At 44.7% G+C, this 20213-nt stretch overlaps 1 protein-coding gene and 1 non-coding gene across 5 annotated transcripts in view; one reads left to right on the top strand and one right to left on the bottom strand.

The window, feature by feature from the left end:
• ARHGEF37 (Rho guanine nucleotide exchange factor 37) overlaps positions 1-20213 on the bottom strand; it is an 85085-nt gene that overhangs the window by 27159 nt on the left and 37713 nt on the right. For all 4 annotated transcript variants that reach the window (XM_033180536.1, XM_033180537.1, XM_033180538.1 and 1 more), the window contains 2 exons: positions 9136-9332; positions 6532-6655 (listed from right to left, as the gene is read on the bottom strand). In XM_033180536.1, the coding sequence (XP_033036427.1) occupies positions 6532-6655; positions 9136-9321 (310 nt within the window). In that variant the 5' untranslated portion in view covers positions 9322-9332. The remainder of the gene's footprint in view (positions 1-6531; positions 6656-9135; positions 9333-20213) is intronic.
• On the top strand, positions 1131-1235 carry LOC117066209. Its single transcript, XR_004430196.1, has one exon. It is a non-coding gene; the product is annotated as a U6 spliceosomal RNA (small nuclear RNA).

Below are 20213 nucleotides of genomic sequence, written 5' to 3'. Positions count from 1 at the left end.
CACTTTGGGAGGTCAAGACGGGTGGATCACGAGGTCAGGAGTTCCAGACCAGCCTGGCCCACATGGTAAAACCCTGTCTCTACTGAAAATACAAAAATTAGCCAGGTATGATGGTGTGTTCCTGTAGTCCCAGCTACTCTTGGGAGGCTGAGGGAGGAGAATTGCTTGAACCTGGGAAGCGGAGGTTGCAGTAAGCCGAGATCACGCCACTGCACTCCAGCCTGCACAACAGAGCAAGATTCCATCTCAAAACAAAACAAAACAAAATTGTTTGCGTATTTGTTATTTTTAATCCCCATCCTCATATGTCATATTACATATGTAATATATTTATTATATACATATGATAAGTGCCATGAATTAAAACGAAGCCAAATAAAGAGTTAGAAAATGGTGGGGGATGTACTTGGGGAAGGCCTCTCACAAGATGTAAATGTCTGCCAGAGAGGCAGAGGTAACCAGCCCTGGGAACAAGCAAGGGAAGAGCAGCACCCAGTATTAGGGAAGGACACCTGCAGAGGCCCTGAGGCAGGCAAGTGCTGGCCACAAGCGCAACAGCAACAAGGCAAGTGTGGCTGGAGTGGGTGAACAAGGGCATAAAGTAGAGGAAATTAATCTCCAGGTGGATAGTGTCAAAAAATAAAATAGGTTGGGTGCTGTGGCTCGCGCCTGAAATCCCAGCATTCTGGGAAGCCAAGGCGGGTGGATCACTCGAGGCCAGGAGTTTGAGACCAGCCTGGCCAACATAGCAAAACCCCGTCTCTACTAAAAAAAACACAAAAGTTAGCCAGGCGTGGTGGCAGGCGCCTTTAATCCCAGCTACTCAGGAGACTGAGGCAGGAGAACTGCTTGAACTCTGGAGGTGGAGGTTGCAGTGAGCTGAGATTGTGCCACTGCACTCCAGCCTGGGTGACAGAGCAAGATTGTCTCAAAAAATAAATTAATTAATTTTAAAAAATAAAAATAAAGTAGAGGAAATAAGCAGGCAACAGAAGCCAGATCATGCAGGGTCTCAAAGTAAGTGAAGTGCAGTAAGGGATTCAGGTTTTATTCTAATGGTGGCAGGAAGCAACGGGAGGGCTTTGAGCAGCGGTGACGGGATCTGATTTCTGCTTAAAAGGATCACGCTGGTGCTCAATTTCAGCATCATATACACTAAAATTGGACCAATATAGAGATTAGCATGGCGCCTCTGCAAAAATGACATGCAAATTTGCGAAGCATTCCATATTTTCAAAACAGAAACTGATGAGAGATTAGTGACCTAGAGAAGGTGGACGGACTTGAGAGGAAGTGGTGAGGGTGAAGAAAAATATATTAACCACAAGAAGGCAGGTGGGGAACCAGGGACCACAGGAAGCCCAGCTGACCCTACTGCCTGCCAAAGCCATGGGCTAGACCTGTGACCTAGACAAGGTCTGTGTTGGGACACATCAGTTGGTGGCCAGAGGTGCAAGTTCTCACCAAAGATCCCCATGGGGACATCGCCGTCCCTGGGCCTACCCTTTCCCAGTGTCGGTTCAGCTGATGCCTAGCAAGAACTCCCAGGAGAAGCCCCTAGAGCCGGACAGAACATGACCACCTGAAACTGCAGCCAGGAAGAAGCTGTGTGAGAGAGAGATCAGCCAACTGCAGAGACGGCCCTGCTAGGAGATAGCTTGGGTGTGGCCCAAGTTCCCACACTCTCCTCAACATGGGTGTGTCCTCAGGAATGAGACAGACATGCCAAGGAAACTGTCATACCAGTGTGGCCAGGGGCAAGGGTGTTTCAGTAACTAAAGGACGGAGGAAAGTGAACTCCCAGAGAACAGAGTGGTCCAAAGAGGCAAGAATGCCAATTACACCAAAGGAAAGGCTTGTTTCCTCTCTGCTTGTCCTTCTTCAGTCACAGATTAGCAAACAATTTATTCCTAGCGTCAAAGGGGGCACTTTATCTCTAGCTGGGATTAGTTGGAAAGGAGAGAAAGGGAAGCAGCATGGTCAAGACCTAGGGCTCTAGAAGAGCTGGGTTCAAATACTAACTGCCTGGTCAAGCTGTGTGACCTTGGGAAAGTTACTTAGCCTCTCTGAGCCTCAGAGATGTCTTTGGTAAAATGGAGGTTATTAATAATAATCAACAAGTAATGATGTTATGAGAATTCAGAGAGCTTCAGGTTAAGTACTTGGCATCATTTTTGGCACAGAGATGGATACTGTTTTCAAGCTCATTTTAAGGTGGCAGTAACTGGGACTTAGAAAGGAAAGAGCTTGTGGGTGGCAGGACCTTGTTAGTCAGATTCCAAAGCTTCTGCTATAACCACTAGACCTGCAGTGCTCAAATACAGTAGTCACCAGCCACACGTGGCTATTGGGCACTTGAAATATGGTGAACCCCAAATGCGATGTGCTGTCAGTGTAAAAGATACTGGATTTCAAAGACTTCATATAAAACAAAAGTAATGAATTTTGAATGTTTATACTGATTACATGTTGAAATATTATTTTGGATCTATTGAGTTAAATAAAAGATATCATTAAAATTAATTTCAGTTGTTTCTTTAATTTTCTTAATGTAGCTACTTGAAAATTTTAAATATTTGTAGCTAACATTATATTTCTCTCTTTTTTTTTTTTTGAGATGCAGTCTTGCTCTGTTGCCCAGGCTGGAGTGCAGTGGCACAATCTCGGCTCACTGCAACCTCCACCTCCTGGATTCAAGCAATTCTCCTGCCACAGCCTCCCAAGTAGCTGGGATTACAGGTGCCCACCAACATGCCCAACTAATTTTTGTATTTTTAGTAGAGATGGGGTATCACTGTGTTGGCCAGGCTGGTCTCGAACTCCTGACCTCAGGTGATTTATCTGCCTCAGTCTCCCAAAGTGCTGGGATTGTAGGCGTGAACCACCATGCCCAGCCTCCCAAAAATCTTTCAAAATGCTGTTGCTAGGCCAAGAGTTTGCAACCAGGCTGACCAACATGGCGAAACCCAGTCTCTACTGAAAATACAAAAATTAGCTGGGCGTGGTGGCACACGCCTGTAATCCCAGCTACCTGGTAGGCTGAGACATGAGAATCGCTTGAACCCGGAAAGCAGAGGTTGCAACGAGCCAAGATCACGCCACTGTACTTTAGGCTGGGCGACAGAGAGAGACTCTGTCTCAAAAAAAAAAAAAAAAAAAAATGCTGTTGCTGCCCTACTGGGGAAAGGGCTCTCCTTGCATAGCAAGGCCTAGGGGCTAGAGGGGGAATAGAGAGACAGTGGGTAGGAACCAGAGCGGCCTGACCTGGCACAGAGTTGCACTGAGGAGAAGAAAAACCATGTGGGTTATTTGGGTGTCTTTTTGGCAACCACAAGAGACAAGGGATGAGAAGGGTATTTTCTGCAGACTCTGTGAAGGCCAGGGAAGAGGACTGCCAAATTTGCAGGGGAGAGAGGAATACAGGATGCTCTGTTAAATTTGAATGTTAGATAAACAATGAATAATTTTTTAGCATAAGCATGTCCCATATTTTAACTGGAAACCCTACAGTGAAGCAGTGAGGACAGCTCATGGACATGTCACCAGGTGTGATCAGGAGACAAGTAGCCTTTTGGCTCTGTGGGTCCAGCAGGAAGGCAGACTGAGAAATGAAGGCCTTTACAAGGAACCTCACCAAATCTCAAACATGTAGCTATAGAAGAGCCTGAGCTCAAAGTCCTTAGACCTTAGAATGTTTTCAGCCTGGGGCTGTATCAATTTCCATTCAAATAAGTGTTCATTAGTAACAGAAATAATGATCAAATGATAAAAGAGAAAGTACCTATAAGAACATCTATAGGTACTTTTTAAATTTTTTTATTTTTGAGACAGAGTCTCACTCTGTCACCCAGGCTGGAGTGCACTGGCAGGATCTCAGCTCCCTGCAACCTCCGCCTCCCGGGTTCAAGCAATTCTTGTGCCTCAGCCTCTCACGTAGCTGGGATTACCAGTGTGTGCCACCACACCTGGCTAATTTTTGTATTTTTAGTAGAGATGGGGTTTCACCATGTTGGCCAGGGTGGTCTCGAACTCTTGACCTCAGGTGATTCATCCGCCTTAGCTTCCCAAAGTGCTGGGATTATAGGTATGAGTTACCATGCCTAGCCTACAGATACTTTTAAAAATCTCGTTCTTTAATTTTGCATTTCTTTATCATTTATAGGGAATAGTAACTCACTCACATTGCTATTTTAGTAAAGAACTATATTTTCAAAGGAATGATAAACACACAATACACAGGCTTTAGTCTCACCTTCTACCATGCAGAAGCAATTCAGTGTAGCAGTTGAGGGCTCTGACTCTCAGGGCCAACTACCTGCATTCAAATTCTGGCTCTGCCCCTAGCTGCGTGACTAAGCAGGTTATTGCCTCTCTCTGTGCCAAAGATTCCTCAACTGTAAAATGAGATAATGGTATCTACATTTCAGGGTTATTTTGAGATGAAGTGAATTAATATATGTACATAAGAACAGTGCTTAGCATTTTGTAAACACTCAGAAAGTAGGTTTTTAAGATTTGTTTGTGTGTTTAGGCCAGGCACGGTGGCTCACGCCTGTAATCCCAGCACTTTGGGAGGTCAAGGCGGGCAGATCACCTGAGGTCAGGAGCTCGAGACTAGTCTGGCCAACATGGTGAAACCCCATCTCTACTAAAAATACAAAAATTAACCGAGTGTGGTGGTGCGCGCCTGTAATCCCAGCTACTCAGGAGGCTGAGGCAGGAGAATCGCTTGAACCTGGGAGGCAGAGGTTGCAGTAAGCCGAGATCATGCCATTGCACTCCAGCCTGGGTGACAGAGCGAGACTCCATCTCAAAAAAAACAAACAAAAAACAACAAAAAAACCCCACAAAGCTTTTTTTGCATGTTTGTTGTTTTTAATCCCCATCCTCATTATTCATGTTCGGGAAAGGTTAGAAGATTGGTGGTATAAAAGCCAGGGGCACTTGGGTGGCCACAGCACTGGGTACCTTTATCTCCTCCTCCTTTCTGCCACTCTAGTGAATCTGGCACCCACCCATTCCCCTATATCTCCTGACTCCACTAGGAAACCCCTCACCATGGGAATCCTGGCAGCAGATGGGATGAGACAGAAGGAGACAGTATGAGGTTTGCGCCCACTCCTCCTTTCTTTCTGCCGTGGTCATCCTAATCATTTCAGAATAAGAAGACCATCCTCCTCAGGAGGCTGAGGCAGGAGGATCCTTGAGGCTGGAAGGTGGAGGCTGTAAGTGAGTCATGATTGCTCCATTGCACTCTAGCCTAGGCAATAGAGTGAGATCCCATCTCAAAAAAAAAAAAAAATTAAACCAAAGGAGACTATCCTCATTTCTCATCTGGGCCACAACTGATCTCACTGCTTCCACTCTCACCACCCCCTCATAATCCATTGTCCACAACAGCCAAAGAGATCTTTGAAAAACATAAATCAGCCGGGTGTGGTGGCTCATGCCCGTAATCCCGGCACTTTGGGAGGCCAAGGCAGGCAGATCAAGAGGTCAGGAGTTCAAGACCAGCCTGACCAATATGGTGAAACCCTGTCTCTACTAACAATACAAAAAGTAGCCAGGCATGGTGGCAGGCACCTGTAGTCCCAGCTACTTGCGAGGCTGAGGCAGGAGAATCGCTTCAACCCAGGAGGCAGAGGTTGCAGTGAGCCAAGATTGCGCCACTGCACTCCAGCCTGGGCGACAGAGCAAGACTCTGTTTCAAAAAAAAAGGAAAAGAAAAACATAAATCAAACCATGTCACTTCCCCACTCAAAACTGTCCAATGGCTCCCCATCACAGTTAGAATAAACTCCAAACTCCTTGCCATGACCTATAACACTGTGCATGATCTGGTCCTTGTGTGCCTCTTCTATCTTATCCCCTGACAGTCTCCCCTCACTAATTTCCCTGGAGCCACATCAACCTTCCATCTGTCCTTTAAACGTTATGGACTCATCCTTGCCTCAGGGCCTTTGCACAACTATACTCTCTACTCTCCCTTCAGATATTCTCAAGGCCAGCTCCTTCCTGACACTCAGATCTCAGTTCATATGTTCCCTCCTCCAGAGGCCTTCCCTCACACCCAGAAGTTACCACAACTATTTATTGCCTTCAAATTACAAATTATCACCTACAATTCTGTTGTTTGTCTGTTTATCTTCTGTCTCTGTCACTAACTTGTCAACTCCATGAGAATAGAAGCTCAGACTCTCTTGTTGATGCTTTGCCTGCACACTGCAGATGCTCAGTAAATAACTGTTGGATGAATGAATATGAAAGAGACACAGACTAAACATTTAGCTGCATCACTAACAATTCTGTGACTGTGAGGATGTTCCTCTCTGTCTCTGGGGCTCAGTCTCTGTAAAGCAATGGGACTGGACTAGTTGTTATTTGAGGACCCTGCTGGCTCTGATAGGTTGTGTTTTGGAGATCCCCAAAACAGACTGCCATTCAGCTACATTTCCCTGGAACTCTGGAGACAGTTAAGCAGTGACCACTCGCTGAGAACAACTGCACAAGAATCTAAGGTTTTTTGCTTACCAACTAGCTGCACTTGTTCCTCTTTCTTGGAGACTGTCTCCTGTAGATCATGAAGGAATCTGCTGTTCACCTTGATGATATCATCAATGTTTGAGAACAGGACATCCAGATCTCCCTGTGGCAACTGGAAGGAACAAAGAAGCCATGGGAGGTGGTTAAGAGTTCCATAGAGTGTATTTGCAGACTTTCGAGGTTAGGACAGAACACTCACACCATTCCCATCACTCTTGAGAAGACTGGCTGCCCCAGTGAAATTCTGCAAGGATTCTGAAACGTTAAAAATTGAGTATTTTCATTACTTTACAAGAAGAGAGGAACAGATGGAGTACTCAGTGTGGAAGGAAAGCTGAACCGGGGTTTTCGCCTAGGTCTGCTGCCAGCTGTCTTCTCTCAGTTTCCCCATCTGTCATCGAAGGGTGAGAAGTTAGACTTCTTTCCAGCTCTGACATACTTGGCACCTACCACCATCACCTCAAGATGCATTCTCTGGACCCTATTAACCAAGCTATACCGCTGTTTAAAAAGATGCAGGACATCTATACAAATGCACAAGCAGTGAAGGATGTGCTGGACACACACTCAAGTGGGAAAGCTAACTGCGGAACAATATCTAGAGTCTGCTCTTGTTTTTGTTAAAATAAATAACAGTCATGCACTGCATAATAACATTTTAATCAAAGATGGATTGTATATACCAGGGTGATCTCATATAATTATAATATCATATTTTTACTGTACCTTTTCTGTGTTTAGATACATAAATACTATTGTCTTGAAGTTGCCTGTAGTATTCAGGACAGTGACATGCTGAACAGATTTATAGCCTAGGAACAACAGGCCATACCGTCCAGTCTATGTGTGTAGCAGGCTATCCCATCTAGGTTTGTATAAGTGCATTCTATGGTGTTCGCACATGATGAAATTGCCTAACTATGCATTTCTCAAAACATATCCCTGGTGTTAAGTGACACATGACTGTATTTGCTTGTTTAACGTCTACAGAGAAAAATCCTAATTTCTGGAGGGTAAAATAAAAGAAGCACTTCACTTTCTACATTATCTACTTTGGTATTTCATTCAATGAAGAAAGACTATTTTTAAGTTCAGTATTTATGTGTCAAGACTGGGATATACTCAACTAAACAAAATCTTTGCCCTTATGGACCTCAAATGCGAGGGGATGCTTGAAATGTAGCAAGCAAGAGCCTGCATTATTTCTGAAACCAGAAAAAGAAAATGTAAAAAATAAGCACTATAATAGTAACTCTCACAGTGATAATTTCTCCACGTCACCACCCTGCAAATGAGACAGTTAGAATGTAGGTCATGACTGGGTGTGGTGGCACGAGCTTGTAATCCTAGCTAATCAGGAGGCTGACTTGGGAGGGTGAGATGGGAAGATCACTTGAGCCTGGGAGTTTGAGACCAGTCTGGGCAATGTAGTGAGACCCTGTCTCTTAAAAAAAAAAAAAAAAAGTTTGCCTTGGACTTTCCTGGGTGATCCGAGCCCGAGTCTTGCTCTGGCCTTTTGGGTTCCCCTGCCTGAGGGCCTGCAGGGGCTGTGGTTGGAGACCTGAGGAGGGGACAGAGCCCAGCCCCTCTCCTGTGGCTGAGCAGACCTTTGTGTCCATGACACCTGCCTTCAGGGGACCTGGGGGCTGTGGGTAGGAGTCAGTCCCCTAGAGGCCTATTAGGGAATCCTTTTGTATCTACACTTTGGGTTTTAGCTTCAAAGCTCCATCAGGTACAGTTCGCATTTCAGGATGGGTGGAAAGCTTGAGTGAGGGCTCCCCTGGTTTATCATAGCTCCACCCTCCTTAGAGGGAGAGGGCTGTTGCAGACCCCCATCCATGCCGCACCAGCTCAGCACTGCCCATCTCAAGGTGATTCCCAAGATTGTTGGTGCCTCCTGGCCTTCCTGCACCAGGCCAAGAGGTACCTCAGAGGTACGCTGGATTCTTTGCCTCTTCTTGGTTGAAGGATCTCTCTATATATGAATGTGTATATATAAATATAAATATAAATATAAATGAGAGATCTATTGTCTTCCGGAATTCTGTTAGAGAAGTAAAGAAAAAGCAAATGCTATTGATTTATCTCAGGGTGCCCAAAGAGGCTGTAGTCAATTTTTGGTACTAGGAAAGGCACTAAATGCATTTCCTGACTTTTAAGCATTTCCTTGTTGGAAGCCATAGAGGGCCAGGCCAAGTTGCTGACAGTGACTTTGCAGATCGAATAAAGAGACCCTTGAAGGGGAAGCAGGAAAAAAAAAAAAAGAAGAAGAAGAAGAATATAGGTCAGTTTAAGCAATCTATTCCAAACTTGAAAAGGGCTTGTTCATTAGCTCCCATAGTTCTCCAGGTGATTATTCCGCTCCCCAGTTAGCCAAGGAATACACTAAGATTCTAAGCCATGCAAGACCTTGCTGAAGGTTGCACGGCCAATAAATGGAAGCACTGGGGCTTACATCCAGGTCTGTCAGAATTCACATCCACCATGCTTCCTTTCTATCAAGCTTGCCCCAGGAATGGATGGGAAATCTCAGAAGCTGGGACCCACATTTGCCCCCACAAAGACAGGTTGTACGTGACCCCACCCAAGTACCTGCTGGAGGCGGCTCCTGATGTCAGAGGCACAGAGCTGGAGCATGTGCAAGTAGGAGACCTCAGTGTCGATGAGCTCCTGGACAGCCAACCTCTGATGAAGCAGCGATCTGTCCTCGGAGTTCCTACCTTCCCCATCCAGACTCCCTGACCTGCAGGACGGCTCGTCGGCTCCATGCTTGGCCATGTCAGCAGGTTCTGGGAAAAGCAAAACCATCCCCACTCACTTTTGGGAAGAACTATTGGGACATGCTGTCTCTAATTCAATGACAATTTCTCATTAAGAGGCCTAAAAACATCTTAAGCTGCAAACAGAGTCCAGATGAACTGTTTATTAGCATTTGTAGGCAGTACCTGCACAATATTGAAAGGTAGGTAACAGCTCTGATAATTCTTGACATTTTAGGCGGTGGCTCACACCCGTCATCCCAGCACTTTGGGAGGCCAAGGCGGGCAGATCACCTGAGGTCAGGAGTTCAAGACCAGCCAGGCCAACATGGTGAAAGCCCGTCCCTATTAAAAATATAAAACTTAACCAGGTGTGGTGGCAGGCGTGCCTGTAGTCCCAGCTACTCAGATACGCTGAGGCAGGAGAATCACTTGAACCTGGGAGGCAGAGGTTGCAGTGAGCCGAGATCATACCACTGCACTCTAGCCTGGGCAACAAGGCAAAACTCTGTTTCAAAAAAAAAGTTTCAAAATAGATAATTCTTGACATTTTAAATTCATTTCCCAGGACTCAGACAATGTGCTTGCCTGGCTTTTCTTCTATTTCCAATTCAGCTCTTGACCTAGATTTCTTTATCGGGTGCAGTTGAATCTCTTTCACTCTCTCCCAGTGGTCCCGCCACACCCCATCCTACCGGCTACCCCATTCAGGCCTTACTACCCATCGCCTGGGCTATTTCTACAGTCCCCAGAGTCATCCTTCCTAATCCACACTCCCCTCCTGCCACCACCACACCCATTCTTTCTGGACATGCTTCCAGGTTAAACTCCCTGAAACAACGCGTGTGAACATGGTGTGCCCTGCTGTAAGACTTTAGTAGCTTCCTGCTTGCTGCTCAGTGGTCTGATTCCAACCTCATTTCCCCTTCACAGACTGCACTCCAGGCTCTAACTATATTTCCTCTTCACAGGTGGTACTGCAGTGGAAAGACAGTTGAGCGCTCTTCTCCATACTTGCATTGGCATTTCCTGCTTTTGTACCTGCCATGCTCCCTCCTGTGTTCCTATCCCCCAATATTTACTTCTCTAAAGCCACTCTTGATCCTCCCCTCATTTCTCACTCCCACCAGCTGCACTTTTCTTCTCTGAAACTCCTACGGTCCTTTATCTCTAACTTTTAAAGTATCAAGGGCCAAGGTGCAGTGGCTCATGCCTGTAATCCCAGCACTTTGGGAGGCCAACGTGGGCAAATCACCTGAGGTTGGGAGTTCGAGACCAGCTGGGCCAACATGGTAAAAATGCATCTCTACTCAAAATACAAAAATTAGCCGGGTGTGGTGGTGCACACCTGTAATCCCAGCTACTTGGGAGGCTGAGGCAAGAGAATCACTTGAACCCAGGAGGTGGAGGTTGCAGTGAGCCGAGATTGCACCACTGCACTCCAGCCTGGGTGACAGAGCAAGGACTCCATCTCAAAATAATAATAATAATAATAATAAAGTGTTAAGGGTAATACCATGGACAAGATGATCTGAAAAACTTTCCTACCACAAAACACTTAGGAATGCTAGATCAGCTATAATAAACTTTTTTTTTTTTTTTTTTTTTTTTTTTTTTGGAGACAGAGTCTAGCTCTGTCGCCCAGGCTGGAGTGCAGTGGCCGGATCTCAGCTCACTGCAAGCTCTGCCTCCCAGGTTCACGCCATTCTCCTGCCTCAGCCTCCCGAATAGCTGGGACTACAGACACCCACCACCTCGCCTGGCTAGTTTTTTGTATTTTTTTAGTAGAGACGGAGTTTCACCGGGTTTGCCAGGATGGTCTCGATCTCCTGACCTCGTGATCCGCCCGCCTTGGCCTCCCAAAGTGCTGGGATTACAGGCTTGAGCCACCGCGCCCGGCCTAAACTTTTAAATAAACTTTTTAACTGCATGACAGATCATGTAAGAGAGGAAAAGAAATCACTAGGGCCCTCAAACAGGGAGCTGAAAACCAGGATGGGGAGCAGCTGACCTGATGCAGCTGTGGCCCAAAGTAGAGGGGTGGGTAGGGAAGACACCATTTGAAACCCAGTGAACCAGAGACTTGGGCATTAGTGCCAGGTAGGAACAAGAGACAAGCTCCTTCACAGAACTGAGACCCCCTACCACAAGGACTTCTGTGAAATGGTGGAGCAGGAAAAAAAAAAAAAAAAAGAAACATGCAGCCATCCACACAGAAGATGACAAAGATAGTTCATCCCAGTTCTGGGTGAGGAATTGGATTCTGGGTGAGGAGAAAAAGTCTCCATAACATAAATTCATAACAACACACCTGCCTTCACTGGGTTTAAGTCCAAATCAATGGTATACGTGTGGTCCAGGTGGCCCAAAGCTAAGAAATTTATACAAAAAGAAATCCTGGATTCTGAGTGGCCATAACAAAATAAAATGTTTCCAGAAGGACACGTCTTTAACCTAGGCCACAGCTAACCATGTCCTGAAGATGAGTTTACAATAAAAAATTGTAAGAATGCCCCTGTGACTGAGAACCAGCAGAAAGAACAGGAGCAGGAGTAGACCCCAAGAGTGTCAAATAACCAACCAGTCAGACACAGGCCAAAACAGAAATGGGGAAAGAGGAAAGACACTAGGACAAAAAATAGAGACCTGTATAATGTTTTACCAGTACCAAATATGCCTGGGTACAGTGGCTCATGTCTGTAATCCCAGAACTTTGGGAGGCCAAGGCGAGAGGCTTATTTGAGCCCAGGAGTTCAAGACCAGTCTGGGCAACATAGTGAGACTTCATCTAACAAAAAAAAAAATTTTTTTTTCATTAGGCAGGCATGGTGGTACATGTCTGTGGTCCCAGCTACTCAGGAGGCCGAGGTAACAGGATTGCTTGAGCCCAGGAGGTGGAAGTTGCAGTGAGCCAAGATTGCCCCACTGCCCTCTAGCTTGGGTGACAGAGCGAGACCCTGTCTCAAAAAAACAAAAAACAAAAAACTGTGGATACAGTAAGATACACAATTGTTACACAACGTCCCTCATGTTGCCTTTTCACCTAATTCGCTCCAGTCCCCATCGAATCCTCACCCTTGGCAACCACGAATCTGTTCTCCATTTCTATAATTGTGTCCTTTCCCGAAATGCATGTAAATGGAATCACACAATATGTAATCTTTTAGGATTGGCTTTATTCAATCAGCATAATTCCCTGGAGATTCACATATATTTGTGGGTATCAATAGTTGTAGTTCCTTTTTATTGCTGAGTAGCTGAGATACTTTATTTGTTTAAAAAAAAAGTACAAAGGAAACATGGCAAAAATGTTAAAGCTAGGAGGTAAGTACGTGGGTATTTGTTGTTTTGTGCTTTGTTATTTTCTGGATGGTTAAAATACTTCATAATATTTAAAATGGCACAGATCCTGTGTAACCTTGTATTCAGGGTGCTCATTTTCCCGGCTAGACACTAAGCTCTTGGAGGCAAGATGAGCACCTATTCATCTTGTATTCTCCTCTGTGCCTCACCAGGCCAATGATTAACACTATTTGCTACATAAAAGTTTCCTGTGGCTGTATTAGTAGTTGTCAAAGTTTCTGTCTTAGGCCGAAAGCATTGTCCCATGGATCGGAGAGTACATAAATGAGTGTTTGGGGAGGGTAGGGATGTGCAGAGAGCAAAAGCCCAGAAAGATCCTGGAACAAATCTGTCTGACGCACAGCTCTATTCTAGCTCCTGAACACACCCCGTGATCTGCTGATTTGTCCCTGGCCTGAACTGCAACATTCACTACCTGTGCAGCTTCTCTAGAAAGATCCCCATAGAATTTCAGGAAAGCTATTCAGGTGCCACAACTCAAAACTGTTGCTAAATAAATAAAATCATGAGAAATACTTTACAGAGAACTACTAAAGACTTAAAATAGCATTAATTTGCACTTAGGTTAATTGTAATCTAGACCTCCTAGCAGGCCTGGCAAAACCTCTCTGTAGCAGCATGTGTTATCCCTTAGATTATAGCTTGTGTAATGGAAAAAACCACATTGTTATTTCTTTAAAAACATCATACCCTTATTTGATCATTACACATTGTATACAGGTATCAAAATATCACGTATACTCCCCAACTATTATATATCCATTTAAAATAGCATGAAAAATAAATTAATAATTGTTTAAAGGAAAAATATCTATATTATTCAGCAATAAAAGAAATGAAGTACAATCGACCCTTGAACAGCATGGGTTTGACCGCATGGATCCACTTATACACAGAATTTCTCCTGCCTCTGCCAACCCTGAGACAGCAAGGCCCACCCCTTCTCCTCCTCAGCCTACTCAACACAAAGCCCACAAGGATGAAAACCTTTATGATGATGCGCTTCCACTCAGTGAATAGTAAACATATTTTCTCTTCTCCATGATTTTTTAAATAACATTTTCTTTTCTCTAGCTTACTTTAAGAATATAGTAAATAGGCCGGGCGCGGTGGCTCAAGCCTGTAATCCCAGCACTTTGGGAGGCCGAGACGGGCGGATCATGAGGTCAGGAGATCGAGACCATCCTGGCTAACACGGTGAAACCCCGTCTCTACTAAAAAAACACACAAAAAAAAAAACTAGCCGGGCGAGGTGGCGGGCGCCTGTAGTCCCAGCTACTCGGGAGGCTGAGGCAGGAGAATGGCGTGAACCCGGGAGGCGGAGCTTGCAGTGAGCTGAGATCCGGCCACAGCACTCCAGCCTGGGCGACAGAGCAAGACCGCGTCTCAAAAAAAAAAAAAAAGAATATAGTAAATAATACATATAACATATAAAATATGTGTTAATCAACTGTTTGTATTATCAGTAAGGCTTCCAGTGAACAGTGGGCCATCAGTGGTTAAGTTTTTGGTGAGTCAGAAGTTATAGGTGGATTTTCCACTGCACAGGTTGGTGCCCCAACGCCCATGTTGCTCAAGGATCAACTGTATTTATATGTCCTACAACATAAATGAATCTTAAAAACATTATGGTTAGTGAAAAAAGGCAATCACAAAGGGCCAAGTATTTTATTATTGCATTTATATGAAATGACCAGAATAAGCAAATCTATAGAAACAGATAGAAAGATTGGCAATTGCCTAAGGCTGAGGGGATGGAGAATTGGGAGTTTGGAGCTGAAGGGTGCAAGGTTTTCTGGGGAAATGATGAAAATGTTCTAAACTGATTGTGGTGATGGTTGCACAAGTCTGTGAATATACTAGAAACCACTGATTTGTACACTTGATTTAAATGGGCAAACCATATGATATGAATTATAGCTCAGTAAAGCTGTTACCAAAACAATTTTATAGAATATCAAATGCTGGCAAGAATGTGGAGAAATTGGACCTCTTATACACTGCTGGTGAAAATATAAAATGCCTGGGTACAGTGGCTCATGCCTGTAATCCGAGCACTTTGGAAGGCTGAGGTGGGTGGATCCCTTGAGGTCAGCAGTTTGAGACCAGCCTGACCAACATGGCAAAACCCCGTCTCTACTAAAAACATAAAAATTAGCCAGGCTTGGTGGTAGGCACCTGTAATCCCAGCTACTCAGGAGGCTGAGACAGGAGAATTGCTTGAACCCGGGAGGCAGAGGTTGTGGTAAGCTGAGATTGTGCCACTACACTCCAGCCTGGATGACAGAGCGAGACTCCATCTCAAAAAAACAAAAAGAAAAACAAACAAACAAAAAAACCAAGAAAATGTAAAATGGTACAGCCACTCTGGAAAACAGTTTGTCAGTTTCTTCAAAAATAAAACACACTTTCTGTACAACTCAGCAATTGCACGTCTGGACAGCTAACCCACAGCAAGAGAACTTATGTACAAAAACCTGTATATAAGTGTTCACAGAAACTTTATTTGTAATTTCCAAAAACTGGAAACAACCAAAATTTCATTTAATAGATGATGGTTAAACAAAGAGTGGTACATGCAGGCCACTGAATACTCAGAAATGAAAAGGAACGAACTGCTGATACAGCAACAACTTGGATGGCTCTAGAGGGCATGACACTACGTGAAAAAAAGCCAATCTTCAAAGGTCACATACTGTGTGATTCTATTTAGTAACAAAGAAAATTGTACAGATAGAGAACAGATTCGTGGCTGTCTGGTTAGAGAAGCTGACGGACAGCAGGTGGGTGTGAGTATAAAAGAATAGCAACAGAGAGAACTTTGTGGTGACAGTGCTATTGCCTACAGCAGAATATTCTGTAATTTAATTTGAGGTGGTGACTACACAAATCTACACATGATAAAATGGAATAGAACAATCAAACACAAACACACATATTTTACCAATGCCCATTTCCTGGTTTTGATGTTGTGCTATATTTAAATAAGATGTAACCATTGAGGAAACATGGGTGAACAGTATGAACAGTACAGAGGACCTCCCTGTGCTATTGTTGCAACCTCACCTTGATCTATAATTATTTCAAAATAAAAATTTAAAAGCAAAATATTATACAGATGCTCTTCAACTTACAATGAGGTTATGTCCTGATAAACCCATTATAAGTTGAAAATTGTATAAGTAAAAAATGCATATAATATACCTGATGCCTAGTGAACATCATAGCTTAGCCTAGATTACTTCAAACGTGCTTAGAACACTTACATTAGCCTACAGTTGCCCAAAATCATCTAACACAAAAATCTGTTTTATAACAAAGTGTTCAATATCTAGAGTAATTAATTGAATACAGTATTGAAAGTGAAAAATAGAATAGTTGCATGGGTACTCAAAGTACGGTTTCTATTGAATGTGTATCACTTTTGCACCATTTTACAGTCAAAAATTCATAAAGTTGAATCATCATAAGTCAGGGACTGCCTGTATAGCTTAAGTTATCCACTATCTTAGAAATACTCTCAGGACAAATGCAGCTTAAAAGCCTGGGAGAAGCCAGGCAAATGGTCTCACAACTATCACCCCAGCTACTCAGGAAGCTGAGGAGGGAGGATCACTTGAGTCCAGGAGTTCAAGGCTGCAATGAGCTATGAAGGCACTAATGCACTCCAGCCTGGGCAAGAGAGAGAGACCCCATCTCTTAAAAAAAAGACAAAGGCCGGCCGAGCACGGTGGCTCACGCCTGTAATGCTCACACTTTGGGATGCCAAGGTGGGCGGACTGACTGAGCTCAGGAGTTTGAGACCCCTGGGCAGAAGCAGTAGCTTGCTGCAGAAGTATTAACTCTAGAACATTCAACTTTTTTTTTTTTTTTTTTTTTGACATGGAGTACAAAGGTCCTAGCTCCTCAGGAGGCTGAGGCAAGAGGATTGTTTTGAGCCCAGGAGGATGAGGCCACTGAAAGCCATGCATGGCATGGCCATGATTGTGCCACTGCAGCCTGGGCATCAGAGAGAGACACTGTCTCAAAAAAGAAAAAAAGAACTAAAAGAGGTCTTCTGTACTATTCACCCATGTTTCCCTAGTGGTTATATCTTATTTAAATATAGCACAACATCAAAACCAGGAAATGGGCATTGGTATAACACACGTTTGTATTTGATTGTTCTATTCCATTTTATTACGAGTAGATTTGTGTAGCCACCACCTCAATTAAATTACAGAACACAACTATAATCCCAGAACTTTGTGAGGATGAGGCGGGAGGATCACTTTAGCTCAGAAGTTTGAGACCATACTGGGTAACATGGAGAAACCCCACCTCTACAAAAAATACAAAAAAAAAAATTAGCCGGGTGGGGTGGTATACATCTGTAGTCCCAGCTACTCTGGAGTCTGAGGTGGGAGCCATTCTCCACCTGGGAGGTAGAGGCTGCAGTAAGCCAAGAGCCAAGATAACACCACTGCACTCCAACCTGGGCAACAAGAATAAAATAGCCAGGCCAGACGTGGTGGCTTACACGGGTAATCCCAACACTTTGGGAGGCCAAGGTGGGCGGATCATGAGGTCAGGAGTTCGAGACCAGCCTGACCAACATGGTGAAACCCCATGTCTACTAAAAACACAAAAATTAGCCAAGCATGGTGCTATAATCCCAGCTACTCAGGAGGCTGAGGTAGGATAATTACTTGAACCTGGGAGGTGGAGGTTGCTGTGAGTGAAGATTGTGTCACTGCACTCCAGCCTGGGCGACAGAGTGAGACTCCATCTCAAAAAAAAAAAAAAAAAGTTGAATGATCTGCAGTTAATACTTCTGCAGCAAGCTGCTGCTTCTGACTCTAGAATAGAATAAAACTGAGTTAATTCTCTTCTCTCTCTTCTCTTCTGTTCACACTGGCACAGAGGGATTTGAGCATTCACACATTCATTCAACAAGTATTTGGAGCAGCTACTACATGACAAGCATTTTGCAGGATTCCAGAAATACAAAGATCAGGAAAAAGTGAGTCTACAATTAGGATACAGTATTTAAAATATCTGGTTATTTGTTCCAGGTTTCACTCCACTAAAAGCAGAGGAACTATTTAAATTAAAACATGATGTAGGTTGGGCACAGTGGATCACACCTGTAATCCCAACAGTTTGTGAGGCTAAGGTGGGAGGACTGCTTGAGCTCAGGAGGTAGAGACCAGCCTGGGAAACACAGTGAGACCCCATCTCCACTAAAAAAAAAAAAAAATTAAACTAGCCAGGCGGCCGGGCGTGGTGGCTCACACCTGTAATCCCAGCACTTTGGGAGGCCAAGATGGGAGCATCACCCAAGGTCAGGAGTTTGAGACCAGCCTGGCCAACATGGTGAAACTCCATCTCTACTAAAAATACAAAAATTAGTCGGGCGTGATGGTGGGTTCCTGTAATCCCAGCTACTTGGGAGGCTGAAGTAGGAGAATCACTTGAACCTGGGAGGTAGAGGTTGCAGCGAGCTGAGATCTCGCCACTGCACTCCAGCCTGGGCAGCAAGAGGGAAACTCTGTCTCAAAAAAAAAAAAAAAAGAAAACGAAAAAGAAAAGTAGCCAGGCATGGTGGTGCATGCCTGTAGTCCCAGCTACTTGGGATGCTGAGGTGGGAAGATCGCTTGAACTCCAGAAGTTGAGGCTATGGTGAGCAGTAATCGTACCACTGCGTCGTTCCAGCCTGGACAAGAGAGCGAAACCCTGTCTTATAAATTAATTAATTAATTAATAAAACATTATATGTCAATTAAAAACATAATAAAACTTTAAAAAAATGATATGGACATCCTGATTATTTAATCCCTTTCTTTTTTTTTTTTTTTTTTTTGAGACGGAGTCTTGCTCTGCCACCCAGGCTGGAGTGCAGTGGCCAGATCTCAGCTCACTGCAAGCTCCGCCTCCCGGGTTCACGCCATTCTCCTGCCTCAGCCTCCCGAGTAGCTGGGACTACAGGCACCAGCCACCTCGCCCGGCTAGTTTTTTGTATTTTTAGTAGAGACGGGGTTTCACCGTGTTAGCCAGGATGGTCTCGATCTCCTGACCTCGTGATCCGCCCATCTCAGCCTCCCAAAGTGCTGGGATTACAGGCTTGAGCCACCGCGCCCGGCCTTAATCCCTTTCAAGAGAGAAGAAGTAACAAGAGGAAACGATACTCCAAACCTTTTTTTTAAGAGACAGGATCTCACTCTGTCACCCAGGGCTGGAGTACAGTGATGCAATTCTGGGCTCAAGCAATCCTCCCAGGTAGCTGGGACTACAGACACGTGCCACCATGCCCAGCTAATTTTCTAATTTCTTGTAGAGACAGGGTCTCACTTGTTTCTAAGGCTGGTCTCTTCCTAGACTCAAGTGATCCTCTCATCTTGGCCTCCCAATGCACTAGGATAACAGGCACTAGCCACTGAGCCTGACCTAGTTTTGACCAATTGGAGGAACTGAATGGAAAAATGGAACATAGCAGATCGCTGGGGAAAGTGAAACTATCATTTGAAAGTTCTTTCAGAAGATAAAATGTCAGGGCAGGGAAAGTTGAGGATCCATCAGCTGTCTACCCAAGGCTTTAAAGGGGAGCCATTTTATATTTAAAAAAATTTTTTTTGGCCGGGCACGGGGGCTCACGCCTGTAATCCCAGCACTTTGGGAGGCCGAGACGGGCGGATCACGAGGTCAGGAGATCGAGACCATCCTGGCTAACACGGTGAAACCCCGTCTCTACTAAAAAATACAAAAAACTAGCCTAGCCGGGCGAGGTGGCGGGCCCCTGTAGTTCCAGCTACTCGGGAGGCTGAGGCAGGAGAATGGCGTAAATCTGGGAGGCGGAGCTTGCAGTGAGCTGAGATCCGGCCACTGCACTCCAGCCTGGGCGACAGAGCTAGACTCCGTATCCAAAAAAAAAAAAAAATTTTTTTTCTTTCCCTCTCTTACACCTGGGAGGAGCCAATTTAAACATTTAAGGAAGGAGGAAAAAAGGAAAACCATCTGGTCTCAGACTCCAGAAATGATTCATAGAAAGCTGTCAAAGGTGAAGTTCAGACATCAGGAGAGCAAAGGACCTTGTTGAAGAATAAAGGGGCCAGGCATGGTGGCTCATGCCCATAATCCCAGCACTTTGGAAGGTCAGGTGGGCAGATCACATGAGGCCAGGAGTTCAAGACCAGCCTGGCCAACATGGCAAAACCCCATCTCTACTAAAAAATACAAAAACTTAGCCAGGCGTGGTAGTACACACCTGTAATCTCAGCTACTTGGGTGGCTGAGACACAAGAATTGCTTGAAGTTTGGTCGCAGAGGTTGCTGTGAGCTGAGATCATGCCATTGCACTCCGGTCTGGGTGACAGAGCAAGACTCTGTCTCAAAAAACAAAGAACAACTGCAAACAACAACAACAACAAAAAAAAAAAAAAAAAAAAAAACAGGCCGGGCGTGGTGGCTCATGCCTGTAATACCAGCACTTTGGGAAGCCAAGGCGGGTGGATCATGGGGTCAGGAGTTCGAGACCAGCCTGACCAACATGGTGAAACCCTGTCTCTACTA

This window comes from Trachypithecus francoisi, unplaced genomic scaffold (assembly GCF_009764315.1).
Source record: "Trachypithecus francoisi isolate TF-2019V2 unplaced genomic scaffold, Tfra_2.0 Lachesis_group2, whole genome shotgun sequence".
Classification (NCBI taxonomy): Eukaryota; Metazoa; Chordata; class Mammalia; order Primates; family Cercopithecidae; genus Trachypithecus; species Trachypithecus francoisi.
Note: the sequence above shows the minus strand (reverse complement) of the source record. Positions and strands in the feature narration are given on the sequence as shown.